At 56.2% G+C, this 27,875-nt stretch overlaps 3 protein-coding genes across 3 annotated transcripts; 2 read left to right on the top strand and 1 right to left on the bottom strand.

The window, feature by feature from the left end:
* Window positions 1-789: 789 nt before the first annotated feature.
* S100B (S100 calcium binding protein B) lies at window positions 790-3,329 on the bottom strand. Its single transcript, XM_033065035.1, has 3 exons — window positions 3,234-3,329; window positions 2,156-2,308; window positions 790-1,696 (listed from the first exon to the last, which is right to left on the bottom strand). Exons 2-3 carry the CDS (start codon window positions 2,291-2,293, stop codon window positions 1,556-1,558), a joined length of 279 nt encoding a protein of 92 aa, XP_032920926.1. The 5' UTR covers window positions 2,294-2,308; window positions 3,234-3,329; the 3' UTR covers window positions 790-1,555.
* A 4,497-nt stretch (window positions 3,330-7,826) lies between these two features.
* LSS (lanosterol synthase) lies at window positions 7,827-16,295 on the top strand. The gene is made up of 22 exons (XM_033065033.1): window positions 7,827-7,849; window positions 7,965-8,142; window positions 8,236-8,374; window positions 8,458-8,566; window positions 8,964-9,085; window positions 9,398-9,494; window positions 10,210-10,345; window positions 10,497-10,605; window positions 10,914-11,032; window positions 11,437-11,534; window positions 11,643-11,670; window positions 12,242-12,298; window positions 12,483-12,554; window positions 13,244-13,294; window positions 13,451-13,600; window positions 13,920-14,016; window positions 14,201-14,306; window positions 14,519-14,584; window positions 14,988-15,068; window positions 15,353-15,523; window positions 15,839-15,917; window positions 16,004-16,295. The coding sequence occupies exons 1-22, from the start codon at window positions 7,833-7,835 to the stop codon at window positions 16,193-16,195; spliced, it is 2,274 nt and encodes a 757-aa protein (XP_032920924.1). The 5' UTR covers window positions 7,827-7,832; the 3' UTR covers window positions 16,196-16,295.
* A 4,965-nt stretch (window positions 16,296-21,260) lies between these two features.
* Window positions 21,261-24,560, top strand: LOC116998976 (maestro heat-like repeat family member 5). Its single transcript, XM_033065241.1, has 10 exons — window positions 21,261-21,386; window positions 21,486-21,623; window positions 21,886-22,000; window positions 22,175-22,312; window positions 22,536-22,712; window positions 22,844-22,993; window positions 23,155-23,256; window positions 23,608-23,710; window positions 23,899-23,955; window positions 24,251-24,560. The coding sequence occupies exons 1-10, from the start codon at window positions 21,301-21,303 to the stop codon at window positions 24,448-24,450; spliced, it is 1,266 nt and encodes a 421-aa protein (XP_032921132.1). The 5' UTR covers window positions 21,261-21,300; the 3' UTR covers window positions 24,451-24,560.
* The last annotated feature ends 3,315 nt before the right edge of the window (window positions 24,561-27,875 follow it).

Below are 27,875 nucleotides of genomic sequence, written 5' to 3'. Positions count from 1 at the left end.
GATGGGAATGAGAGGGAGTGTTGGGTGTGAGAAGGGCTGGGGAGGGCGAGGGCCATACTCAGAGGATCACCTTGAAGACCAAGGATGCCCTGGAAAACAACAGCTCAGGAGGTGATCATGTCACTGCCAGCCAGGGGAGTTAGGATGGGATGAGATGGAATGGAAGGGGGTGGCGTGGCATGGCATGGCACAGGGTGGGGAGGCTCACCTTGGGGCACTGCACAGTGCAGGCCTTTGCCTTTGGCACTGGCTGGCAAGAGAAGACAAGGCTGTGCAAACCCAGGGATAGGAGACACCTGGGTTACATGGGGCTGCTCCCCCTCCACACCCCCCAAGGTGCTCTGGCCCTTACCCTGGTGGAGGTGATGCTGCAGAGGTCTTCAGTGAGCTCTCTCTCTCCAGCTCTGCCAGGTTGCTGCTATGGTAGATGTACTACGTGTCCTCACTGGTGACCATGCTTGCATCTGCCCCCTCCCTACCCACTGCCACACCCGGACCCCTGAGCTGAGAGCACCCTCAGCACCCCACACGAGTCCCTGCACGCCCTGATGAGCCAAATTCATCCTCACCCCCAGCCTTGACATCCCTGACTGCAGTGATGGCATCATCCCCAGAGGAGTGTCAGCCAGAGCCAGACTGCTGGCACCCCAGGATGGCACCCTGTGCCAGGACTCAGCAGAGAGGTCTTGGCAAAGGTGATGGCTGCCCATAGAGAGGGAGAAGGAAGAAGGGACAGTCTCTGAGAGCCTTTCTCTCTCAGTGCAGAGCAGCCTGGAACAAAAGGACACGTTTTTCACTGGAGGCCAAACCAACATTTTATTTCTGTCATTTCCATACACTCAGAGAGGCTGTGCCTGGTCTGTGGTCACACTGGGCTGATCCCATTTCCCTTCTGACTGAGCCTGGACACCCTGCAAGGCATATCCCACACCCAGGAGCTGACCCTAGTGCGGGAGCCTCATACGCTGTTGCTTCCAGTTCTGCAGGCTGCTAAAAGCAGGATTGACCAACAAAAGAAAAGCCTGGGCAGTCCCATGGTTAGGCTTTTAGATTGTTACACTTTGCATTACAAGCCGAGGGTGTCACAATGTACCAAATGGGTGGGCTCTGCTGAGCACCTGTGAGGGGACAGGAGCTGGTTTCCAATGCCACTGGGAGCCTTCCCATTCAGGCCAGAGGGCTCAGCAGCAAGTTTCCATATCAAGCATCACTTCTTCTTTCAGCCCTTGCATTTCCTTTTTTCCTTTGCATGCAAGCTTGGACCACACCATCCCTCTGCTTCTAGCCCCATGCACATTCCTGACTAAACAGCAGGAAAGGAGCTTGAGGCAAGCCACTTGCTCACTGCAACCAGCCCAATGGGCACTTTCGCCTTTCCTGAGCTGCACAAGTGTTTAGTGCTCAAAAAGCCACAGCACTTTTAATAAGCTCTTAAGTCTAGCACAAGCTGAGCTCTAAGGTGTCTGTAATCACACCCAGCCATTTTCCTGGAGGAGCATTGCTGCCTTGCCTCTCTCCAGCATGAGCAGAGGGGGCTCACCTGCTTCCCACCAGTTCACTCATGCTCAAAGAACTCGTGGCAAGCAGCAGTGACCATTGCAATGAAGGCCACAAACTCCTGGAAGTCACACTCTGCATCTCCATCGCAGTCCAGTGCCTCCATGACTTTGTCCACAGTCTCCTGGTCTTTGATTTCCTGAAGAGATAGAAACAAGCAGCCAAAGCTGGGGAGGACCACCCAGACAGTAACATGTCCCCGTTTCTCAAGTGTCCTCATGGCTGAATCTCTGTTCAGATGCACCCCAACATCTTCTTGCTGTTCCCAGTCTATGGTGGGGGCACAATCTATGTTCTGTGCCCCTGGGAATTGCAACCACAGCTGTGCTGCTGGGAAGGGACATCTTGAGTCCCCTGGGGCAGGGCTGTTTCCCCCATGTCGGGGAAGGCAATTTTCCTAGTGTCCAACCCACACCCCAGTCTGCCCTGCAGGCTGTTCCCCTCATCCTGCTGCTCCCTAGAGCTGGAGCGAAGGATTTAATGGCCAGCTGTTTAAATCCACCTCTTCACCTGTGCTGGCTCCCTGTGGGAGACAGGGGAGTGCAGTGGCTGTGTGGTGACCCCTGAGCCCAGCCAGGCTGGGGAGGGCAGTACTTACACCGAGGAAGTGGGGCAGCTCGTTGTTGATGAGCTCCTTGAGTTCCGACTTCTTCAGCTTGTGCTTGTCTCCCTCCTTCCCGGAGTACTGGTGGAAGGCATCAATGATGGCGATCATCGCCTTCTCCAGCTCAGACATGGTCGTGGGGTAACCCTGAGGACAGAGGGGACGGTGGGAATGCCAGCCTGGGCAATGTCCAGCAATTCCCATTGATTTGGAAGCACGGCCACCCCAGGGCTCCACCTATGCATCAGCAAGGTTGGAGCCGCGTTCGAGGCATTCTGCTGGGAAGCTCTGGCAGCAGCTCTGGATTCAGGGAAAGGCCAGGAGAGACCATAACTCTGCTGCCAGGAGCTCTCGAAGACAGCAGGGCCATAAGAGGAGGAGAGGGGCAGGCAAGGGGTCAGCTCTGGAGCTCCAGAAAGGTTTTGCAGTCCCCACTATTGCAGCTCCCCTCACCTGTGCCTTTGATTGCAGACCTGTGTCCAGCCCAGCAATCAGGGGAACCGGGTAGGAACCAGTTCTGATGAATGCCAGCAGGTCAAAATGAACACCTCTCAAACCTCCCTTTCCTGCACTTGGTCTGGAGACCCCTTGGGAACGATAATAATTCGCATTGCAGCATTCCCTGCTGACTTCACAAACCAAAGAAACTCTGATCAAAGAGGGAGAGCTGCCAACCCACCTCCCCAAAAGCTGGGAAAATAAAAAACCCTTATTGCCCAGCACTCAGTTCCTTCATATCCCACAGGTAAATGTCTCCTGGCTCCTGTTTCTCCACCACAAGGTACTGGATCTGACCCCACAGCTGATGTTCCCCACAGCTCAGCAGTCAGTGCCCGAACGGAAAGACAGACAAGGTAGAAAATATCCTAAGAAAAACACCTCCATTTTCTACAGACAAGGTAGAAAATATCCTAAGAGAAATACCCATTTCATGCTCCAGCCCTGCCTGTTTTCCGTCCGCCAGGCTGAGGAGGCTCCAGCTCTGCTGGGGCTCCGCAGAGGTGATGTGGAGCGGTGACACTGCCCTGACAATGTCACCCCCTGCCCCCCGGCATCCCCCGGCCTGTCTCACCTCCTGGCTGTGGCACAGCGATGCGGCGTGGCCGGGCGCTCCGGGGACGCTCTGGCTCCTTGTGCCCGCGGGGGGAGCGGGGGAGGCGGCGGCAGCCGGGGCGGGGTGTCCGAGCCGGGCGCTGTGCCCGCCCCGCAGAGATGCTGGCTGGGATTGGAGCCGCTGGAAAGCCACCCTTGTGAGAGGAAAACACCGCCTGCTTTACTCGTTTTCTGAAGATGGTAAGGGGACATAGCTGCAAACAGACAGTTTTAATAGGTGACACATACATAGGGATATATCCGGTTTCAAAATGTATTGCAGTAAACTCATATTTTTTGTAAACAAACTTGGGGATTATCACCAGCCCCAGTTATTACACATTACAGATAAATCTATTATGTTGCCTTTTATTTGTTCCTATTTTTCAAAGACAGAATGCCTGTTCATTAGATGGGTCTTTCAATGCACAGAATGTTCCGTGAATCAAGCTTGCAATTCAAAGATGTGAATGCTTTCTTTAAAGCTGCTGTCCTGCTCTGAACAGTGAGTATGCAAAAATAGCAATTCCTTGTACTCCTGATCTTTTCACTGTGTTTACCACAGTTCACTGGCAGCACACTATTAACACTGAACACACTTTTTCTCCTTTCTACTGTTTGAAGATTGTAGAGTCAGGCCAGACAGGGAAAATAAGGTTATTTTAATTCACTCAGCATCACCGAACATACCACCAACAAAATGCTTTGTCAAACTGAAACTATTGCTGCTTGTGCAAAAGCATTTATACCATGGGAGTGGAAGCATCAAGGAAAATACATTTTGCAGTCAGTGTGAGCATAATCCTTATACTTTTCTCTGTGTACTGTTCAAGAAATGTTGAAACATTCAAGAAATATCCATCAAACACCAGAGACAAGTGAAGCTGCAAATATTTTGAACCAATTCTGAGAAGGGAAGTGTAAATCAACATGCAAAACTCAGAAAAAGATGAGTTATTGTTTGTATATTGATTCACACTAGAAAAAAAAATCTTTTATTTTTAGAAACTTTGAAAAGTTATCTCAAACTTAAATTCTTTATTTACTTTTAAATGGGATATTGATACAAAACTTGTTCTCAAGTCCCAGCAGCCACCATGAACTGGCATTAAATGCACTTTTATCTAAACCCTGTTGCTGCACAGACATATTCCCTGGCAGTCCCTGTGTTCCCAAATCTACTGATACAACATGGACCATGTTACTTAAGAAACTTTTTCACATGCTGGTGTACAAGAAACCCATCTACATTGATCATTTCTTTACATCAGCTCATGAAAGCTTTTGTAACAAGCTCAAACACTGGTTTGGGGAAGAATTATTTCCCCAGCATTTAGGTTGAGTATGTTGACTTTAAATATTTACCTGACCACTGAAATTCTTGCATTTGGGGCATTGCAAACTACACCAGTTATCTGTGCTCTGGTGGGACCAGCAGGGACAGCAGGGATGCTTTTAGGGAGCGGTGTTTCTAGCATGGAGGTAGTTTGTCAGCAATTTTGCACTATTTGATTTTTTCCAAGAGTACTTGCATTCCTGTAAGAGCTGACTATAAATGGGGCTCTCTGTCAGCAGGAAAGAGACAGCAGTTTTTTGCTGACAGCAATTTGATCTGGTAGATCTCTAGCTCAGTCCTCAGCCAAGAAGTGCATTAAAGCAAACCTTTTCTAGTCAGAGACAAGGTCCTAGCTCATCTCCTTAAATCATTTCCTGATGTCATTCCGGAAGGTGACCTTTCCTTAAAATGGAACAGAAAAGGTAACATTTGACAGGTCAAAACTTGAACAGTCTTGAAATTCTCTTTCCTGGTCATTTTTGCTGTCCATTTCACCCCAAATCATTCTGACTCCTGTATTTTAAGGGTGATGATCTGGAATGATGTGCTGATGGGATGGGAAGGAGCAGCAGGATCCGATGTGAACATCAGAAACCTTGACCTTCTTCTGCCTCTGCTAATGAGCAGCTCCAAGAAACTTTCCTGATCCTTGTCCAGGCTCCTATCTCTGCCAAGACTGCTGTCCTGGCCTGGATCATCCCTAACCCAGCTTGTGAGTCTAGGAGGTCTGGGTGTGGGTGTGGGGCTGAGCTGCCTGTGCTTTCAGAGCTGCTTCTGTTATTTTAAAATTCACATTCTGATCTTCAAACAGGAGGGTGCAGCCTTGGGGCTCCTTTCCTCAGGGTCAGGGTTTCCTTGCCAGAGCTTTGGGCTGATATGTTTGAAGAAGCCAAGGAGGTTTTACAGTGCCCAAGGCTGAGCAAAACACTTCAGCCCTCTGCCTGTCTCCCTCACAATGTGGGCTCCTCATACCAGGCTCGGGGACAAAAGCCAGCCTTGTTTCTTTGTCTCTCTGCTGTGTATAGCCCCAAGCTCTGCCAGGCCGTGAGACAAACGCCAGCCGTCATTGAACTGGGACAAAAAAAGTAATGAAAGCAAAGGAATTTGGGTGGGAGGGTGAAGAAACTGCCTGTGCCTCTGCAGGGCTACACTCAGTCCCAGCACACACAGCAGCTTTGCAGGGAGCAGGTTCCCTTGCACCTACAAACACAGCAGTCAGAGGTGAGCTAGTTCCTGGCTGAATCCAGGCTCAGACACAGGAAAACATGGATTAAAATAATGCCTAAGTAACAGGAATTTGGCAAATATTAAAAATTTCTGGTGCAGGTGGTTTGTATAGAGACAGAAAAATAAAACCAAGTTGTTCATCCTCCATAACTCCCCTTAGGCAAATATTACCATAAATTATTTTAAGATTTAGGCATCCACAGACAAGTGCATACTTGCATGAACCTCATTTCAGGCAGACTCATTATGACAATTTTTTAGTTAAACCAAAAATAAACAGACTGTTAACCCTCAAATACAACACCCATGTCAGTGACCTAGAGTTCCCTTTGCTCATATTAACTGTGCAAGAGAAGCTGCACAGCTCTCCCTGCTGAGGACCAGTGGGATGAGAGAAGTCAAAGATATTATCCCCATCCATTCTCCCTCCAGGAGAAGTCCAGCAGCATCCAAAAAACATTTTGCTCTTACTGAACACAGCCAGGGCTGGACTGGTGAGTGACCTAAGCATAGTTTATGAAATAAATACCAAATTAATCCTTTAATTCTCAAACAAAATTACTGTATCCTCTCCAAATAATCCCTGGTGTTATTCTGGACATGAGTGAAGAGCTATTTACTAGAAGAGGAGTGTTTTAAATTAAACTTATAGTGTGCATTAAATACTCTAAGTATTAATGATTATAAAAGTATTAATAGACAGGCATTTTTCTGTGCTGGGGTGCAGTTGGGTGCCACATTTGTGAGCAGCTCTTTTGTCCCTGGGCAGTGCACAGACATGGAGGGGCTTTTCTGCCAGTTTAGCTTGGTCTTGTGTCACCTCTGTGGTAGGAGGGAAGCCAGGTCACTCTGAAAGGCTGAAAGGAATTTTTATCACTCCATTTAAACAAGCATGTATTAAATTTTCACCCAGCCCTCCCAACAGCATAGCAGCAGCAAGTACAGCATCTCTGGGATTTACATTCCCTGTGTGCCTCCTTCTGGGAAGCCTTCTTGAGCCAGGGGGCTTTGAAGGGCTGAAAGCCACTTGCTCACTGGCCTTGGGAAGGCAGTGATGCAACATTGAGGGGGTTAGGAGAGAGATGGGGACACGCCAGTGGGACAGGACATGAGGAGCTCTGCCATCCCACGGCAGGAAGGTGACAACCCAATCCGTGCCGGGGATACCTGACTCACCTGTCACAAAACACAGTGTTTTATGGGCGGCACCCCCGCCAGCCGCACCCTCCCCACCCGGGCGGGGCTCCGGCGTTTAACGAGTGCCCGACACCCCGGGAAAGCGGAGCTGAGAACGGTGGTCAAGGCTGGCACACGAGGGTCGGGGTGCACTGTCCCCATGGCTGGCACTGCACCCAGACACGTACCCCCAGTCCCTCGAGGGCACCCAGGCTGGGCCGGCGTCGTTTTGTTATTTCCATTAACCATGGAAACCACACTCCCGGACTTTGGGGGCGCACGGAGATGGGAACAGTCCCTCTAGGGGCTGCCACTGTCACCAAAGGGATGGCACTTGGGGGGGTGGCACTCCTGAGGAAGGGAGCGCGGGGGCAGACACGCGCGACGGAGGAGCCGAGCCCCGGCAAGTGGCCGAGCGATGTCCCACGGCAGGAGGGGGCGGGAGGAGATGGGGCGGGCCGGGGATAGCGCGGGGGCCGGGCGGGGCGGGCCGGGCATAGCGCGGGGGCTGTGAGGGGCGGGACGGGCACAGCGCAGGGGGTGTGAGGGGCGGGACGGGGACAATAAAGGGGCCGGGCGGGGCGGGCCGGGCACAGCGCGAGGGCTGTGAGGGGCGGGGCGGGCACAGCGCGGGGGCTGTGAGGGGCGGGACGGGGACAATAAAGGGGCCGGGCGGGGCGGGCCGGAGATAGCGCGGGGGCCGGGCCAGAGACAGTGAGGGGGCCGGGCGGGGCGGGACGGGGGCCGGCCTTGGTGCCGGCCCGCGGCCCCATTGGCTGCCGCCCGTGAGGCGATGTGGGCCCAGCCGGCGCGGCCCCGGCGCTGCCAGCGGGAGCGGCGATGGCGGCGGGAGCCATGTGGGTCCCGGCGGTGGGCTCGGGGCGATGGCGGGGGCAGGGGTGGATCCCGGCTGTGGGAGCGGCGGGTCCCGGCGGGGTGGCGGCCGCGGCTCACGGTGCCCGTGTCCGGCAGGGCGGTTCGGCGGCGTGGCGGCCCTTGGCGCTCGGCACCGGCCACGGAGCTGCCGGCCTGGCGGCTGCGCTGCGAGGGTGGACGGCAGCTCTGGCACTACCTGGGCGATGGTGATGGCGATGGCGGGGAGCGGCGAGCGCAGACAGCGCTGGAGCAGCACAGCCTCGGGCTGGACACGGTGCGGGGGTCCGGGCCGGGCTGGCGGGGCCGTTCCCCGGCTGGCGGGGCTGTGCCCGGGGCGCACGGCTGAGGTGCCGCTGTCTCCCCGCAGGACGCGACGCTGCGGACGCTGCCGGCGGCCGGCTCGGCCCGGGACGCGGCCCGCAACGGGATGCGGTTCTACGCAGCGCTGCAGGCCGAGGATGGGCACTGGGCGGGCGACTACGGCGGGCCGCTGTTCCTGCTGCCAGGTAAGCCTGGGCACCTGCCCAAGGGTGAGTGCCCTGGGGTTCGGCTCGCTATCTCTACAGTGCCGGCCTGTCTGGTCCTCCAGGTCTCCTCATCACCTGCCACACGGCCAAAATCCAGCTGCCCGAGGGGTTCCGGAAGGAGATGATACGCTACCTGCGCTCTGTGCAGCTCCCGGATGGAGGCTGGGGCTTGTGAGTAGTAAAGATGCTTCTTTGAGTGATGGCAGGTCCAAGGTCCAGGACTGGGAGCTGCTGTCAGATCTGCCCAGGCTTGGGGAGGGGGACTCAGCACCTGTGATAGCTGTGGGTGGTTGGACTTGCTTGTGCAGCACTCCAGGTACACTGTCACAGTGCTGGATGTAGCACCAAGTCTGGCCACATCTCCTCTGGGGCACTATATCCCATGTGTGACATGTTAGTAGTAGTGCAGAGCATTGTTTCTTCCTGTGTTAGATAGGTCCCTCTTTTCCAAAGTCACTCCTGGCATCCTGCTTCACCCTAACAAAGACAGCCTTGTGCAGTGGCTTGTGTCTGGCTAATGGCAATAGCTGACTAATGGATGTGGTGTTTCTGTATGTGCTCCTGACAGACACGTGGAGGACAAATCAACAGTGTTTGGCACAGCCCTCAACTATGTAGCCTTGAGAATCCTGGGGGTTGGACCAGATGACCCTGATGTTGTACGGGCCCGTGTCAACCTGCACAGCAAAGGTCAGCCATGGGGCTGGTACACTGGTGAGAGAGGGCTGGCCAGACCTGAGGGCTGCAGGGAACACTGGGGGCTGCCAGGTAGTGGAAGAAATGTTGTTCTTATTTGCCTTTCATGGCAACTGCATTTTCAATTAATGATGGGAAGTTGTGTTGCATTTTTGTACCATTGCCTGCTTGCCCTGTTTTGGGACGTGCATCCCAGCCTGAGTAGTGTGCTCTCAAACTTGGGGATAAGTGGGCCCTGTGATGGGGAAGAAAGTTGGGAGCTGGCATGGCTGTGTTAACCCTGAAAGCTGATACTGTTCTGTGCAGGAGGTGCTGTGGGAATCCCTTCCTGGGGCAAGTTTTGGCTGGCTGTCTTGAACGTTTACAGCTGGGAGGGAATGAACACGCTTCTCCCAGAGATGTGGTACGTGCCCTCCTCACTGTGGAGAGAGGAGCTAGTGTCAGTCCTGTCACCAGCCTTGACCCAGAACTGTCCCAGGCACTGGTGATTGCTGGAATGACTCCAGCTACAGCCAGGAACTGAAGGTGCTCAGGGTGTTTGTCAGGAGATGTCAGAGTGCAGTCCTGCTAGCATTTCCTACAGAGTCCCAAATACATTCATGTGCTCCCTGCCTGCCACCAGGATCTTCCAGCAGCCGTAACTGGACCCTAGCAGGAAGGGACAGCCACATGTAAGGCTGCCAGCCCTAAACCCTTGCTTGTACCCTCTCTGAATACTCAGAGGGCTGCTGGGTGTCAGAGAGGGAAAGTGTCTGACACTATCCCTGGAGGAAATTGGGGGCTGCATAATACCAAGGGCTGCCGGTGCTTTGTCAGCAAATGCCATTAACTGTTAGTCCAGGCCTCTGCTTTCAATGTCCCATGTGACTAAACTGGCTTCTCTCCTCCCTCTTTGAGCTCGAGGTCCTCCCTGCCCTGTGCCAGCTGGGCCTGGAGTGGTGTCAGGAAGGGGTATCCCTGTTGGAGGGGGAATCTGAGCAGGACCAGGCTGTGTGTATATCCCCTATTGCAGGAGACAGGGAAAGGCCTACCATGCGCTGGGCATTCCACACAGCATCTCTCCAGTGGCCCTTGGCCTTCACTGTTCCACCCAGCAGCATTTTCTCTGTTGCAATCAGGCTGCTTCCCACATGGTTTCCAGCCCACCCGTCACGGCTCTGGTGTCACTGCCGCCAGGTTTACCTTCCCATGAGCTACTGCTATGCTAAGCGTTTGTCAGCAGAAGAGGACGAGCTTATACGGAGCTTGCGGCAGGTAAGGAAGGAGCTGATCCTGCTGGACAAGGACACATGGCTCCATGACCACCTACTGTGCTGCCTATGCCCTTGTGAGCCAGCTTCTGACAGGAACTGGCCCAAGTGCTTGCTCCTGGCTGACCAGGCTGCCCTTTGCTGTTTCTTGCCAGGAGCTGTATGTGCAGGACTATGCCAGCATAGACTGGCCAGCACAGAGGAACAACGTGGCTACCTGTGATGTGTACACCCCGCACAGCTGGCTGCTGGGTGCTGCCTATGGTGAGTGCAGAGCTGCTGTGAGGAATGCTGAAGCTGCCTTGTACCCTCAGAGCTCTTTAGGATCTGCTACCCTGCTGGGGTAGGCTGCTGGGATGGAAACAGGAGTTATGTGATCCATATGGCTCTCCCTCCCTGAGAGCAGCAGGGCCTTGTGCCCATGTTCTCAGGCCACTCTGGGGCAGAGCTTTGCTTTGTCCTGATGCTTAATCAGTTGTTGTGTGAGTTGGGGTGCAGCCTGCCACAGCAAGTGAATCTGGCTGCACAGGGTGGGTTTTTTTTTCATTGCATGTCCCTTTCTTTTTCTGTAGCCATCATGAACGTGTATGAAGCTCACCACAGCACTCACCTGCGGCAGCGAGCCGTCACAGAGCTGTACGACCACATCAAGGCTGATGACAGATTCACCAAGTGCATCAGCATTGGCCCTGTAGGACACTTGCTGTTAATCCTTTCATATCTCACCCTTTGTTCTTTAAGGACCAGCTTGTGCAATTGTGGCATGTGATAATCATTAGATCTGGCTCAAGTCCCGCTGCTCCTGATGCTCAAGAGCTTAACAGTGCACAGGAGATGCAAAGGGTATGGGGACAGCTGTGGCCCTAGTGAGGAGTATCTCCCCTTAAGGTCCAGGGAGATGATCTGAGAGGAAGCTCTGGAGTAATCTTATGGCATCTGCCCCACTAACTCAGCTATGCTGAGTGATGCCACAGGTGGAGCCATTGGGATCAAGGCCAGGACAGCCTCTGGGTGGCTTTGTGTTGAGTGGGGGAGATTTATGTCTGGGGCTGGAAGAAGCTCTATCCAGAGCAGTGACAATGTTCCTCTTGGCAGATCTCCAAGACAATCAACATGCTGGTTCGGTGGTTCGTGGAAGGGAAGGACTCCTCAGCTTTTCAGGAGCATGTTTCCAGGATCCCTGATTATCTTTGGTAAGGGCTGAGTGTCTCCCATCTGGCAGAGCACACCATGGCTCCTGACTTGCCTCCTGGTGCTCCCACTGTGCCTGTGCTGCAGCACTGTGCTCTCTCCTCCCACAGGCTGGGCCTCGACGGCATGAAGATGCAGGTGAAATGCTGTAGGAGTTCACCTGTGACTGAAGGGACCCTGGTGTTCTGGGGCAGCCTGTGGAGTAATGGGATAGCGTGTTCATCCCAGGCCTGAGCTCCTGGCATCTCACCTCTGATGCCTGGTGGCCTTCTCACTGCCACTTCCCCCAGCCATGCCAGGAGGGAATACTGTCTGTCCTGCTAGTTTGCTTCCCTGTGGCTGGGAGCTGAAAGGCCTCCATTTCCTCCTTCCTCATGAGTCCTGGGAGAAGGACTGGAGAAAGCCTGATCCTGCATGTGGGCTGAGCTCTGCTTGTCTCAGAGCCATTGTGTCCTGCTGTTCCTTAATGCTAGCCACCTGTCCTGCCTTGGCAGTGCACAGAGCAGACTGAAGCAGCTATTTCATGTTCCCTTGCTGTCCCTTGACCTGCTGCATCTGTCCTCTGTACCAGCACGTCAGCTGTGATGCAGGGTGACATAGGAGGGAGCTATAGGGGGTAGTGTGGGAGGGATGTTCTGTCCCATAGTCCCCACAGTGGATCAGGCTGCTGCTAGCACCTGCCTCTCACTATCTCTTTTGTCTCTTCCAGGGCACAAACGGATCCCAGCTCTGGGATACTGCTTTTGCTATACAAGCCTTCTTGGAGGTAATGCGCCCTTCAGTGCTATATGCTGCCTTGGGAAAATGGTCTCTGCTCATGAGTCCCTAAATACCAGAGCTCCTGCTGTGCACCCCCTTGGAGCATCATTCTGGCCTGGCATCCCGTGGCTGAGCTGGGATGTCTGGCTACAGCCCCCTGCTGACTGCTTACTGTGCCTCTCTGTTTCTAGGCAGAAGCCCAGGAGATGCCTGAATTCACCTCCTGCCTCCAGAATGCCCATGGGTTCCTCCAGTTCTCCCAGGTGAGCAGAGCTGGTCAGTGGTGCATTACACACTGGCTGTGCAGGCTTGGCTGTTGCTCAGAACCCTGCTGGATGCATGTTGCCTTCTGAAGAGACCTTCTGAAGGGCTGACTAGCAGGCCCAGCCTCCTGTTTTCTGCTCCCTGTTTTCAGGGAACCATCTTTGAAGCTTGGAGAGGACCTTGCAAAGGTCCAAGGATGCTTGGGTTGTCTGCCTGAGCTTAGAGAACCTGGAAAACTGAAAGCTTAAGCTTATTTACTCTTCATCTGGTACCTACACATTTGAGACACCCTTCTGGGAAACCCAGGATCATTGGATAGTGACTGTATGAGCTCAGCTTCTGCTGGCCAGGCCAGCAGCGGCTCAAGGTGAGGGTCACTGTCGCCAGCAGCTTGGTGGATGTGCAGTCACAGGTCTTGTTCATGATGCTGCCAATGGGAGCACTGAAAGCAGATCGTTCCCTGGCAGGCAAGTTCCCAAAGGGGACTTTAGCAACACTTGCTGAAACCAGGCCAAAAAGTGATTTCTCTTTTCCCTGCTCCAGAGCTGACCTCTTTCCTGTCTACTTCCCTCAGTGGAAGGCAGGTACTGTCCACTTCTACATGGTTCTGTACCTGCAATGGTTTCAGCCCATGGTCCTGCAGCCAGGCACCTCCAGGCTGCCCTCACTTGTTTCTTGTCTCCTGCAGATCCCAGAGAACCCACCCGACTACCAGAAGTATTATCGTCACATGAACAAGGTATGGTGGCTGGCACTGGTCTCTCAGGGACACATGACTGGGGCAGAGATTTGGGCAGAGGGAAGAGGAACCAGGGGCAGCACCTGATCTCTTCCAGTAATAGAGTGGGTGAGGGAAAGTGATCCTGCTCCCTAAGCCCACCTGATCCTTTTGCAGGGTGGCTTCCCCTTCAGCACGCGGGACTGCGGCTGGATTGTGGCAGATTGCACAGCAGAGGGGCTGAAGGCAGTTATGCTGCTGCAGGAGAAGTGTCCCTTCATAGCCAAGCCTGTGCCTGCTGAGCGCCTCTTTGATGCTGTGAATGTGGTAAGGGCTGCAAAAATCAGGCCAAGGACTGTAAGAGAAGCCAAGGCCCAAGGAATTGTTAGATCTCATATTAGATCTGGTATTAGACCTGGTTAGATCTGAGCTAGTAGAGGCCTGGTGTGGCAACACTTCACTGTGATTCAGAGCTGCCTATGTGACCTGTGATGGCCCGGATTGGGCCTGCCTGTCACAGTGGTTTGGGACCTGGGTTTTCTGTCAGCCCCATAGGCCTGTAAGTCTGAGTTTGTCCTCACAGCTGTACTACTGGAGTAGTACTGCTCATGAGGTTGTCCTACTCCCTCTCTGCTTGTCTGGGCAGTTGCTGAGCATGAGGAACTCGGATGGCGGCTTTGCCACTTATGAAACCAAGCGAGGAGGCCACTTACTGGAGTTGCTGAATCCCTCGGAGGTGTTTGGTAAGGGGAGCTGTGGGGATTGGTTGTCCTGCCCACTGTGAAGGGACAAAGTGGCCTGGGCTCACCATGCCCAGTGGGTGCTGGACAGGGGATCAGTGTGCCCTGGGTCTGAGGGACAGGCTGGCAGCAGCTGAGGCTTGCCCACACGGGGGCTGTGGCACTGATACCCATTGCCTGCTGGCAGGTGACATCATGATTGACTATACCTATGTGGAATGCACATCAGCTGTCATGCAGGCACTGAGACACTTCCAGAGCCAGTTCCCTGAGCACCGAGCCCTGGAGATCAGGTGAGGCACTGAGATGAGAGCTGGGCAGGGGAGGAGACAGGCTCACTGTCCCAAGCTGCCTGCCATGGCCTCCTGAGCAATGTAGCTGCCTGTCTGCATGCTCTTGTCTCTTGTGTCACCCATCAAATCTTCAGAGGGGCTGATGGAGGCCCCAGAGAAGCAGACACTGAGTTTGAACTGCTTCTGAAGTGGATGATTTCTGTCCTGTCCAGGGAGACTCTGAAGAAGGGCCTGGATTTCTGTCGCAGGAAGCAGCGAGCGGATGGGTCCTGGGAAGGGTAAGTGGTGTTCCCAGCACTCAGTTTTCTTCTGGCTGCTCCAGTGTGAGAGGGATCATCCTGGCTGGCAGGATGTGTGGGAGGGAAAGTAAGGGCTGATCTCATCTAGCTGTTGTGCTTTACTCTCAGTTACTCTCCCTCCAGCCCAGGTAGAACAGGTACCTTGTGTGTTGCACATGACCCGAGAAGTTTGGGGTGGCTCCAAGTCCTGTGGTCTCAGCTCTGCTGACACTTGAGTTAGCTGGGAGCAGTTGCTGGTGGGACTGGGCATGCTTGGGCCATAGGTGAAGGCAGGCTGCAGCCCTGTGCCTGGCTCTGCTCTTCTGTGAACACAACTGTGTTGCAGCCTGCCTCTCCCTGGGGCCTCACACCCCTGACAGTGCCGCTCTCCTCTTCTTCCTAGGAGCTGGGGGGTTTGTTTCACCTATGGCACCTGGTTTGGTCTGGAGGCGTTTGCCAGCATGCAGCACACATACCACAGCGGGTAAGAAGGCGATGTCTGGGTGCCCTGCCCCTACTGACCTCCTGGGCCAGGGTAGGACTCTGGTGGGGCTGGGTGGATGCCCAGGCTGTGCATGGGCTCTTCTGCCTCAGGGGCTGCTCCTCCCAAATCCTGTGCCTGCAGTATGGCCAGGGGACTTACTGCCTGACCCTTAAACTCTTGGGGCAGTCCCATCAATGGGCACATCTCTTTGCAGCTGAGAACTGTGGGCATCCAAACACGCTCTGTTCCCAGACCTGTCTTGATTCTCACTCCCATCCCTGCAGGACTGTCTGCCAAGAGGTGGCCCAGGCCTGCCAATTCCTCATCTCCAAGCAGATGACAGATGGTGGCTGGGGAGAGGATTTTGAGTCCTGCGAGCAGCGCACATATGTGCAGAGTGCTGAGTCCCAGATCCACAACACCTGCTGGGCCCTGCTTGGGCTCATGGCTGTCAGGTAAGAGCAGCCCCACCTGGCCCCAGTGCTCAGGGAGAAGAGATGCAAGCTGTGTTGGGTGGCCTTGGGCCTGGCTGGTGTGACCCAGTGCAAAGAAGAGCTTTTGATCATGACTGCAGGCCTCTAGCCTGGGAAAATGGTGCCATATTTATAATATTTAGTGTCTTGGGGTTGCAGGGAGCCCTTGCCAAAGCACTCAGCATGCCTGGGGCAAAGCTCAGGGCAGCATAGAAGTGGTTGCATTCCCCAGGCACATGGATGAGGGTTTGCAGGTCATTTGGATAAAGATGCTTACGTTTCCTGTGTGCTTTGTAGGTACCCTGACATCAGTGTGCTGGAAAGGGGCATTAAAGTGTTGATGGATAAGCAGCTGCCCAACGGGGACTGGCCTCAGGTACATCTTTAGTCTTTCCAAGGTGTTCCTGAACATGCAGCAGTCCCCTGTCACTCATACCATTCTGCTCTCTTCTTGTTTCCCAGGAGAACATTGCTGGGGTGTTCAACAAGTCATGTGCCATCAGTTACACCGCGTACCGCAACATCTTCCCCATCTGGACGCTGGGGCGGTTCTGCCGGCTGTATCCCAACAGCCCTCTGGCTGGGCAGCTGCCAGCCAGGGCCAGAGCCTCAACTGGGGCAGGGCAGGAGGAGCAGAGAGCCCTGTCTGCTTGAACGTGGGACACTGGGGATGCCATGGCCCTGGACTCATCTTGTATCCCAGTGTCTGCACGGGGCCATGGCGGTGTGTGCTGCACGGGATATCTCAATGCTGACCTTACATGTGGACTGCTGCCTCTGCCAGGGAGGGGTACTGCACCGGTGCTGTAGAACCTCTGCTTGCTGTTGAACCTCTTCTAAACATTCTCTTTCTAAGGTTTTTTCCTGGTATATTCTCCATCCCCAGATGGGGAGTAAAGTGCCTTTTCAGACCATTTTGAAGATCTGACCAAGCTGCCAAGCTGTGTTGTATTCCACATCTAGACAGACCCTCATCCTGGGTTGAAAGGCTGCCTTTACCATCACAGGCTGTCTGTCTATACCAAGAGTGTGGGATTTGCACTGCACAATCCCTGCTGAGCTGACCTCTATACTGTGGGTGCCAGTGATGGCCTTTGAATTGCTCACTCTGCTCTGGAGCTCGTGCTGGGAGGGGAACCTGTCCTCCCCCAGATGTGTGGGAAAAGGAGTGCTTTGCTTAATTTTGTTATTTTGTTCTGTCCCCTAGCTGGTGGCACCTATTTTCCGCAGGTGAAGTCACCACCAGCCCTTGGGAAAGGGGCAGCTGAAGCAGAAAGCTGTGAGGTGGTTGGCATCATGGTTCAGCATGAGCCCCAGGGCTGCAGCCTTCCCCCAGCTCAGGCCATGGTGCTGTGGGGCATTCACAGAGCTGGAAGTCAGATGGGTTAATAAATTGCTAAGGGTGATGCAAGAGGAACTTCACTGTGTTCTCCTTTCTGTCTGCTAGTGTGTGTCCCAGGCAGAGGGGAGCTGGCATAGCAGCCTCATGTCACATGGCTTGGGTTGCCTGTCCCCACATGTATGAGCACCATGTCCACTTGTGCTGGTTTTGCATTAATTGAATTTTGGTGAGGAGGGAAAGAGCCAGCGATGAAAGTGATTTTCTAAGAGAAGCCACTAAGAGTTTCCTCCATGCCTGGCAAAAAGCAATTGCTGGCTGGCTGAGAATAGGCATGGGGATACGCCAATTGAAGAGCTCGACACACCTCTGTGAGATTAACATTTTAAGCCAAACAAGCCCAGGAAAAAGCTCTCTTGCTTCTAGTTTTTTTGGATTGCCTGAAATCATTGCAGTTTAATCTCAGAGCATTACCATGAAAATTCTCTGCAGTGACAGGCAGAGCATCTCTGACTTCCACTGGTGCACTGTATAAATGGAAAGATGTGCTGGCTCAACCACCATCATCCAGACCAGCTGTCACTGTCAACATCACAGGCCTGGAAGCACTTTGGGTGAGAGCTGAAAATGTAACCCCACAACATAGAGAGAACTGGGAAATTCAAATGAAATCCCCAAAAGTAAGCTTTGAAATATTTGAGAAGTAATGAAAATGTACAAGAAAACAATGGTTCCATGTTTAAAGGCAAACAAGCAGCTAAAGCTTGATTCTGTTTAAAAGTGATGGTTGAAGTGAAACAAGGTAGGTGTAAATGTGGGGGGTGAAGTGGTGAAGTGATTGTAGGTGAGCAGAAAAGCAGTAATAGTGTTGTTGTATGTTGGTTTGGCTTTGTGTTTCTTTGATGCTGAGTTGTGTGAGACAAAATAAGATGTTTGTTCAGTGCATTTGGTGTTGGGTTTTGGTGTCCATCTCAGCCTGTGTGTTGCTGAGGAAAGGGCCCCTTGAGTACTTTTATTTCCTATGTACCCAGCCAAGTCACAGAGCAGCAGAGGTCTGTCAAGCAGGATGTAGACTCTGATCAGTTCCCTCCAGCAGCAGCATTTGTAAAATGACCAGGACAATACTACACCATGGGGGGAGTCTTCAGGGTTGAACTGTGCTGGAACTTGCATCTCTGGTGTTCATCAGCACTGAGCTGGAAGTGAGGGAGACACAAGGAGGGTTCATGACTGTAACTCCCTATAGGGGTCAAACCGACCACTGCTGCAATCTTGATTCCATGCTTGCAGCAACTGAGTGACTGTGAAGAGTGACTCATCCTTTGATTCTCGACTGGGTATCCTGAAAGGAAGACCTCCAGCACTTTGACTGGCATCTCCACAGAGCACTCTCACACCCACGAGGCAACAGGAACCCTGCTGCAGACACACTGATGCTCCCACCCTTGGAACGACCTGCAGCCCGCACTGCAGCTCCCCCTGAGGGGCGCAACAAGTCGGAGATGCCACTCATAGATGTGAAAAATAAAAGACATAAATCGGTATCAAGATAAAAATCTGCATGAATCTTGGTGAATGTCAATTTGCGAACTGACCTACAATGCTATCTGACAGAGACCAAGGGTTGCCACCAATTGCTCCAGGTGCTCCTGCCAACAGCCACCTGCAGAAAGGAGCACATTCGGCAATGCACGTTGGCTTTGGCTGTCCTCTGGCACAGAAGGGCCCCGGGGGCACCGGTCTCTGTGGCAGGAGCAGGAGCCAGCACGGGCAGGGCTTGGGGGTGGCTGGACTCCTTTGGCAGGGACTCTGCTACACCTGCTGATTTCAGTGCTCCCAGGGCTCAGAGCAGCATTCGTGCCCTGGGCCATACGTCCCCTGGCTGTGTCACAGCCCCGTGTGTGTGACGGGCACCCAGCCCCAGGTGTTGTCCCAAAGAGACCCTGGCAGCTTCTGTGGAAGGCCCCGGTGCCCTCCCTGCTGTGGCTGTGCTGGCAACCGTGGGGGCTCCTTCTGCTGCCCTGAGCAGGCAGAGCACAGGAACATCTGCTTGTTGTTTGAGCTGTTCCTAAAGCTCCTAAAGTTGGGCTGTCCTCGACACTTGGGGGAAACTTTTCCTTGCAAGCTGGGGCATTTTGGGGGAGGGGTGGGGGTGTCCCCAGGGCAGGTGGAGGTGTGTCCTAGGGCTCTTTGTGACACAGTGCAGCGTGGTCACCATGGAATGGAAAGAGACACAGCGTACAAGGGTGACCCTTTGTGACACGTCGTGACATAGGTGCTGGCGGCGACACGGCCACGGCACAGTGCTCGGTGCACGCGTCGGGACAGGACGGAGAGAGCGGTGCTGTGAGGAGCCCCCACACAGCCAGCTCGTTCCTTGCTGACCCGCAGCTTTTCCAGAGCGTTACCTGTGCAGGTGACCTCGAGGCCAGACTGCAGGACTTAGTGTCCTGTAGCCTTGCCAAGGCTTCTCTGTTGCAGCTGCCTTCTAGGCACAGCTGCAGCACTTGATCTTTGAGAATTTCCCAGGCATCTCTCCTGCAAGCAGTCCTAACTGGAAACAGGGAGATGGAGCAGGCACCCCCCAGTGTGCCCAAGCTGGCCTGGGTGAAGGAGGAGGAGGCTGCAGCTACCTCAGCACAGCAGCCTGAAGACCTGGAGCAGGTCCAGCTGCTGCAGGAGGGTGAGTGGCACAGCTGGGCCACAGGGCTGGTGCCTGCAGCCAGCTTGGCCCCATGCCATGCCATGCCATGCCATGCCAGGCCATGGGACATGCCCTTGGGTAGCTCAGAAGAGGGGCTGGGGCTGAACCCCCTGGCAGCCATCCTCCATCCCTGGGGCATCCCAGGGCTGTCCCTGCCTGGGAATGAAGGGCTGGCCTGTGCTCTCCGGCCTCTCCTGCAGTCTCTCATCCCTGGCTCCTCTCACTCTTTGCCAGGTGCAGCCATGGACTGGACACAAGAGCAGGACCCTGCCCGTGGCCGCTTCCGCAGAACAGCGCAGGTACTGCAGCCATCCCCACCTGGGCTGGGCCTGCTGCCACTGCTCAGCCCAGCAGCGTGCTTGGAGCACTCCGTGCATTCTCCCTCTCTTCCTGCCCTTCTCCTGCAGATGATCTGTGAATTCATCATGAGCATTTGGCGGGAAGAGACCACTGGTGTGGGCACTGGGCTCTTGGCGGACTTTCACGTCTTCAGTGCTGAGACCAGTGCTGCCATGCTGGATTTGCTGGTGGAGAAGGGTGTCTCCAATCCAAAACACGTAAGCAGCCTGTGGCCAGGGCTTGATCACCCCAGCAATTGTGTGGCACCTCAAGCTGGCTCTGCTGCCTTCCCCCAGCCTTTGAGGCCCAGCCCAATGTGGTGGGAAGAAGGGAAGCGCTTTCCAGGGGATTCTGGGGAAGCTGATGCTCTGGCAGGTCTCCAAGTGTCCCCATGCCTTGTGCAGGTGCCAGCCATGGTGAGGTACATCCACAAGTGGCTCACGGCCAATGAGTCTGCAGGGCACCGGCTGGACAAGGCCCTTCTGGAGCTGACCAAGCAATATCCCTGGGATGTGCCGGTGACTCTTTTGCGCTGGGCCCCATCGGGTGACAGGTACGGCAGCCTCAGCTGCCTTGAGGCCTCAGGGTTCCCCGGCCCGTTACCCTGTAGAGCCTGTCCCTGGAAACTGCCAGACAGGCAGACAGTTCCAGGGCCCTCTGGCTCCTCTGTTGGCCAGTGCTGGCCTGTCAGCCCCTGAGTGTGCTGCCATGCTCCCTCCCTCAAGGGGCCTGCACCCTGCACGTGGGCTGCCTGGGTGCAGCCAGCAAGGCCCGGTGGGCAGAGGCAGGGCTGAGGGCTGAGGGCCAGCACAGGCCCCTGCTGCAGCCCAGGCCACAATGCTGTGGCCGAGACCCCCCTGACACAGAGCTGTGACCCCACAGAGCTGCTGCAGCCATGTGGCAGGTGATCCTGACCTCGGCTGGGACTGCGGTGCCGGCGCTGCAGATACTCCTGGCCGTGCTGAGCGCCTGGCCAGTGCACAGTGTGTGCACCTCTGATGGGGACAGCACAGGAGTCCTTGCCCTGGCTGTGAGTTCCTGCAACTGACCTTTGCTTGCCCCTTGGCCACCTCTCGAGCAGCTGGCTCTCTGTCCTCCCCCCAGCTGCATCCCCCTGCCTCAGGCACTGGCTCAAACCTGGCTTAGGGGCAAGGTTCAGGAGCACCAGGCTGGGTGCTCCTCTGGTGTCTCCCCTGGCCTCTCCCTCGCACGCTCAGGCCCTGCCACATGGATGTCTTGGCACTGACTGCTGTCCTTGGGTGGGTTTTTTTGCAGGCAACCATCGCACTGTGGAGGATCCTCAAGGTGACCTTGTTCCCTCCTGTGGTATTGGAGCATTTCCCGCAGCTCTTTCTGCATCTGCTCTTCCAAGTTTACATGAGTATACTGGATACACCAGAGGAGGTTGATACCTTCTGGAAGGGCTGCCAGGAGCAACTGGGCCTTGCCACCAACCCCCAAAGGTGCTCCATCCCAGTCCTCCCAGTCTCCCCGTCCCTCCCATGCCCCTCAAGGCAGGAGCCAGGGCTGCCAGCGTGACCTGGGCTTTGCTCTGCACACAGGTTTGCAGTGCAGACCCTGAAGGCCCTGCTCTTCCAAGTGGAGTGTGAGCACGTGGTGCTATCCATGGAGCGCAAGAGTGGCTGGGACACGCTGCTTTCTGCGGACACCCACCACTATGCTGTGGGTCTGCTGGCCAGGTGAGACCCCCTTCCCCACTCTGCCCCTGGCATTTGTGCCCAGGGTGCCCCACACAGTTCCCGTGGACATGGGTGAGAGGGCCTTGTCACAAAGAGATGGACGAGCAGACTGGAAAAGGCTGGGAGAGGAGGGTCCCCGGGAACAGCTGCCTGTCAAAGCACCCACGGGCTGCTCGGGAAAAGACCAGACCTCTGTCAGTCAGTTCTGGGAGAGCTTTGCCCACTCGGCTCAGGAGCAACGGTTCCTTTTCCTCCCCACCAGGGAGATGCGCCATGTCTCCCCTATGTGGTGCTGCAGCATCACAGACGGCCTCTTGGAGCTACTCAGCCAAGGCATGTCAGACTGGGAGCTGCCCGCCATGGCATTCCTTGTGGAGGTGAGCCCCATGGGCAGCGCTGCCCCGCTGAGCTGCCTCCCACCTCTGTGCCCTCTCACAGCCGCAGCTGCCTGGCACGGTGCCCGGGCCCTGTGCTGCTGCCTTGGCCCAGCCCTGTGCAGTTCTGAGCTCCTGCAGGCTGGGCACCCAAGGTCTCTGCTTTGTGCCTTTCAGTTCCTGCAGTTCCCTGACTTCGATGAATGGGGTGACAGCATCCTGGAGATGATGGCAAGGCAGCTGCAGAGCGAGTCCAGGGAGATGCGTCGGCTGGCGCTCAGAGGGCTCATGGTGCTCAGCAGGGACCCCTCGATGGTGAGAAGGAGGCAGTGGCTGCAGCTGTGCTGGCAGCGTGGGGCTGGGGAAAGCAGCCCCTTGGGCTTGGCTGGGCTTTGGGAGCTGTGGCAGCTGCTCCCAGCTCTCCTGCTTTGCTGCTCAGCTGCCTGAGTGCTTCAGGACAGGCCTGTGGCCCCTGGGCTCCGAGGCAGCAGCAGCAGAAGCAGCAGCGTAGGGCTGCACGGCCTTGTGTTCCATGCAGAACAAAAGAATGTCCGGCCTGTGTGGAAGCCTTGTGGCTCTCCTGCGGGATGCAGATGAAGATGTCATCGAGATGACTCTCGTCGTGCTCACCTTTCTGCTCCTGCACGGAGGCCTGGCAATACCCAGCCCCATCGCCCTACAGCTGGCTGGCGCACTCTGGCCACTCCTGGACAATGTAAGGCTCTGTGCCCCCAGCCACGGCCACTGGGTGCTGCCCCCAAGTGTGGTGTGCCGTGGAGTTTTGGGCCTGTGCACAGAGAGGCCTGGAGCAGCTGATGTGGAGGGCTTTTGCTTGCCTTCAACCAGGACAACCGCTATCTGCAGCTGAAATCCATTCGCCTCTTCCAAGAGATGCTGAAGTTGGCAAAGGGGGAAAAGGCCCTGAAGGTGCTTGTGAGCAAGAGCTTGCTGCCGCTCTTCTTCCACTGCCATGATGAGAACGCGCACGTGGCAGAGGTGAGCACTCCTGACCGCTGGTGTCCCCATGGCAGGGGGCTCAGCTGTCTCCCTGCACCCTGGCACCTCATGGGCTGCAGCCTCCTCTTGGCCTTGGCACAGGGAGGCAGGTGCTGTGCCCTGGGCTGCGGTGCCATCTCTGGCTCTCTGCTGCTCTGCAGGCCTCCCGGGAAACGCTGCTTTCTGCAGTAAGCTTCCTCAAGAGGAGGGATCTGGAGCACCTGGTCTCCACAGATCACATGTGGAGCTTTGCCGAGTGCTTGGTAAGGACAGCCTGCAAGCCCCAGCCCCAGCCCCAGCCTGGAGAAGCCCCTGCCTACGGTGCCCAGCCCGTGGGGCTGGCAGCTCTGGCCCCTGCCCAGTGCTGCAGCCAGGGGCACCGGCCCGCGGCCCGCACGCTGCTCCCTTCCCTGGGCTGCCCACGCCGGCTCTCCTGCAGGCTCCTCCTGTGGCCCCAAGGCGGGAGCTGCTGGAGCCCCGAGCCAGCTGGGCTCTGCTGCGGGGCAGCACCGCGGCTGTGCGGGCTCTGCCCCGCTCGGGGCTGTGCGGGCAGGGGAGGCCGGGGCCGAGGGGCAGAGCCCGCCCCGACCCTTCCCTGCCGCCGCTCTCTGCAGCTGGCCAAGGACAGACGCCGAGCGGCCGAGCACCTGCGCCAGGCCCTGCCCTACCTGCAGAGCCCACAGGAGCGCCTGCGAGAGGTGGCCGTCAGGTTTATCGGTGAGCCACAAGCCGGGCTCCCTCCCCGCCCCGCCGCAGCTCGGCCCCAGCCCCGGCTGCTGCCCCGGCAGCGCCATCCGGGCCGGAGCTGTGCCCTGCGGGGCAAGGAGGGCGAGTGGCCACAGGGCTGGCAGCGCCGCTGTGGGGCAGCTGTGCCGCTGGGGCCGTGACAGGCTCTGTGTTCACAGGGCTCGCCGGGCGGTTCGTGAGAGAGAAGCAGCGAGAATTCCAGCTCATGTGCAGGGGTGAGTGAGGCCAGCGGGCTGGCAGCGGGGGCTGGCACTGGCAGCTGCGTTCCCTGCCCCGGCTGTGGAGGGCTCTGTTCCCTGTGCGCACCAGGGGCGGCGTGGGCACAGCACAGAGACCTTTCTGGGGCCTGTGGGAGGGACACGCGTGGCCAGCACCTTCCAGCTGCTCCTCGCTGTCCCCTGCTTCCTCCGGGCCATGGCAAGAGCTGCGTGGCTTGGACGTGTCCGGAGGAGCTCCCCAGCTCCATGAAGATCCAGGCTCTGACTGTGGCTCTGTTCCTCTCTCTTCCAGTCCTACAGAACATGGCAAATGACACCAGCCCTGCCATCTCATGCCTGGCACTGCAGACTCTGTACATCGTCATGGGTGTACAGAGCATGCCCTCCTCCCGACTCCAGCAGCTGCGAGATCAGTTCCGCCGGCTCTGGAAGTCACGGCCTTCCCTGTTCCGTGGTGGCCGGTTGTCGTGCTGGAGTGCTCTGGGGAGCTGATTCGGGAGGCTGCATCTGCTGGGACCGCCCGAGCCTTCAGGGACCACCTCTGCCCTGCAAGCACTTCAGTCACCCCATTCAGTGTAGTTTAGTAAATTAGTAGACTAGTAAATTAGTATTTAGTAGGAGTAATAAATTGTTGTTTTCATAGACAGAGGTGCAGGAGCTTTCTTTTGGTGCCCAGAGTCTTCAGGCCCATGGGGGAGAGGGAAAGAAGGGTGCTTGTGCTCGGCAAGTTGGCCAAGTGTGCCGTGTGGAAGGGAAAGTGGCCAAAAGGCCCTTGGCCTTTGGCGGTTCTGCTGAAGCTTTAAGGCTTCCAACAGAGCGGGTGGGCAGAGGCCGGAGCTGCGGCAGGGATCCCTAAGAGCCTGGTCCCTGGAGATGGCCAGCAGCCCTCTGCCAGCCAGGAAGCGCCATCTGTGTGCTGCCCGTGTGCTGCTGGCTGGATTGCTGAGGGCTCTGAGGTGCCTCTTGATCCGGCTCCTCTGGAGCTCCTTCAGCAGCCAGGCAGGCCTGAGGGAGGCCTGGAGGGCACGGGACAGGGGCAGGCCATGAAGGGATGTGGTGCTGCCAAGGCCTGCCAGGATAAGGCAGGGGAAGGTGTGAAGGGGATGTGTGTGGTGGTGGGTGGCAGGAGGCTGTGATGGGACAGGAGGACTTGTGTGGATGGGTTGGTGTGGAGCCCTGAGGAATTGAGTGGCAGAGGCCGCAAGCAGCCCCCAGACAGCCACCTTCTTCCTGCCACCCGGCTGCTCTGACACGTCCCCGACGCCTCTCTGGTGCCTCTTGCCTCAACAGGACGGTGGGGACAGCCCCAAGGTGCCCAGGCTGATTTGGCTGGGAACAAGGAGGGACAAGGAGGGACAAGGAGGGACAAGGAGGGACAAGGAGGCCCTGCTGGAGCACGGCACTGGCTGCTGCTGGCGAGGCACAAAGGGCACAGGCAGGGCTGGTGCTCAGCCCGAGCCCTCGTGGCTGCCCAGGCCACGGTGCTGTGTGGCGAAGACACCCCTGACGCTGAGCTCGGGGCCCCCAGAGCTGCTGCCACCATGGATGGCAAGGATGATGTATTCTGGAGCTGGCCTGCAGAGTCCCTGCTGTCAACATGGCTCAGGGCACCAGGGAAAAATCACCAGAGTGTGCAGTGGAACAGCAGCACCCAGAAGGCCTGTACCTCCTCAGGAAGGCATCCACTCCAGCCAGGATGCCAAAGCAGGGGATGCTGTGGGCACAATTTTACGTGGCTTGGCAAAACGTGTCAGCAAAAGTTGTCCCCATGGCTTTCTCTTGACTTGCCAACCTGACAGCAACGCTTGGCAGCTTCAGCTGCAGCCTGTCCCCCTGAGTGACTTCAGTGGCCGTGCTTGAGGGCACACTGGCCTTCCACACTTGGCTGTCCCAAGGCAGCAGCGTTGGTGCCGTCGTTAGAGACTCTGATGGGACATGAGCCCTGGGCTGCAGCTGCTGACATTCTCGTCCACTCAGGCACCTTAAAAATGGCAGCGTGAACTTCTAAAGTGGAAATGGAGAACTTCCTCAGAAAGAAGGAGGAAGCAGCAGATGCTGAAGAAATGCAGGACTCTTGTGGCTGCGGTTCAGAGATGGAGGGAAGTAAGCACTTTGGTGTCTGCTCAACTGATGGCCCAGGTCACAAGCTCAGGCTCTGCTGAGAGAGGATTCTGTTCTGCTCTTGTTGGAGGCCGTTCCCTGCCAATGCACAGCCCTCCCTTGTTCCTGGATCAAGTCTTGTGGAGCCATGGGAACATGTGTGTTCTGTGTCCATCGAAGAGCAGAAAGTGGCAGGATCCGTTAGCTTGCAGCGCTTGTCTTGGCTCTTCCTTCATGGTGCTGGCAGCATCATCAGAGACACACAACAGGTTGTCTCATGCCAGAGTTCTCCCTATCTTCTGCACTTGCCCAACTTCCTCGCAGCCTCATCAGGGAAAATGGCTGCAAGTGCCTGTCCATTCCTGGCCCCAGCAGGCACCCAGTTGTGTTTGGACGAGAGCTGCTGGCCACAGCCAGCCATGCAGCAACCTGGAGCATTGGGCATCAGATGCTGGGCTTATGTTTTTAACCAGAAAGCAAGAGAAACACTCAGAAAAACACAAGGAAACTTGACAGGACCTCTGTAAGAATCTAATTGTGCTGTGAAAGTCAACAGTGGATGGGGTTTTTGTGCTGCAGATAATCACTTCCAAGCAGAAATTATTCCAAGAAGGAGCAACAGCTTCTGCCTTCTGACAGAGACCAAGGGTTGCCACCAATTGCTCCAGGTGCTCCTGCCAACAGCCACCTGCAGAAAGGAGCACATTCGGCAATGCACGTTGGCTTTGGCTGTCCTCTGGCACAGAAGGGCCCCGGGGGCACCGGTCTCTGTGGCAGGAGCAGGAGCCAGCACGGGCAGGGCTTGGGGGTGGCTGGACTCCTTTGGCAGGGACTCTGCTACACCTGCTGATTTCAGTGCTCCCAGGGCTCAGAGCAGCATTCGTGCCCTGGGCCATACGTCCCCTGGCTGTGTCACAGCCCCGTGTGTGTGACGGGCACCCAGCCCCAGGTGTTGTCCCAAAGAGACCCTGGCAGCTTCTGTGGAAGGCCCCGGTGCCCTCCCTGCTGTGGCTGTGCTGGCAACCGTGGGGGCTCCTTCTGCTGCCCTGAGCAGGCAGAGCACAGGAGCATCTGCTTGTTGTTTGAGCTGTTCCTAAAGCTCCTAAAGTTGGGCTGTCCTCGACACTTGGGGGAAACTTTTCCTTGCAAGCTGGGGCATTTTGGGGGAGGGGTGGGGGTGTCCCCAGGGCAGGTGGAGGTGTGTCCTAGGGCTCTTTGTGACACAGTGCAGCGTGGTCACCATGGAATGGAAAGAGACACAGCGTACAAGGGTGACCCTTTGTGACACGTCGTGACATAGGTGCTGGCGGCGACACGGCCACGGCACAGTGCTCGGTGCACGCGTCGGGACAGGACGGAGAGAGCGGTGCTGTGAGGAGCCCCCACACAGCCAGCTCGTTCCTTGCTGACCCGCAGCTTTTCCAGAGCGTTACCTGTGCAGGTGACCTCGAGGCCAGACTGCAGGACTTAGTGTCCTGTAGCCTTGCCAAGGCTTCTCTGTTGCAGCTGCCTTCTAGGCACAGCTGCAGCACTTGATCTTTGAGAATTTCCCAGGCATCTCTCCTGCAAGCAGTCCTAACTGGAAACAGGGAGATGGAGCAGGCACCCCCCAGTGTGCCCAAGCTGGCCTGGGTGAAGGAGGAGGAGGCTGCAGCTACCTCAGCACAGCAGCCTGAAGACCTGGAGCAGGTCCAGCTGCTGCAGGAGGGTGAGTGGCACAGCTGGGCCACAGGGCTGGTGCCTGCAGCCAGCTTGGCCCCATGCCATGCCATGCCATGCCATGCCAGGCCATGGGACATGCCCTTGGGTAGCTCAGA

Source organism: Catharus ustulatus, chromosome 7 (assembly GCF_009819885.2).
Source record: "Catharus ustulatus isolate bCatUst1 chromosome 7, bCatUst1.pri.v2, whole genome shotgun sequence".
NCBI classification, from domain to species: Eukaryota; Metazoa; Chordata; class Aves; order Passeriformes; family Turdidae; genus Catharus; species Catharus ustulatus.
Note: the sequence above shows the minus strand (reverse complement) of the source record. Positions and strands in the feature narration are given on the sequence as shown.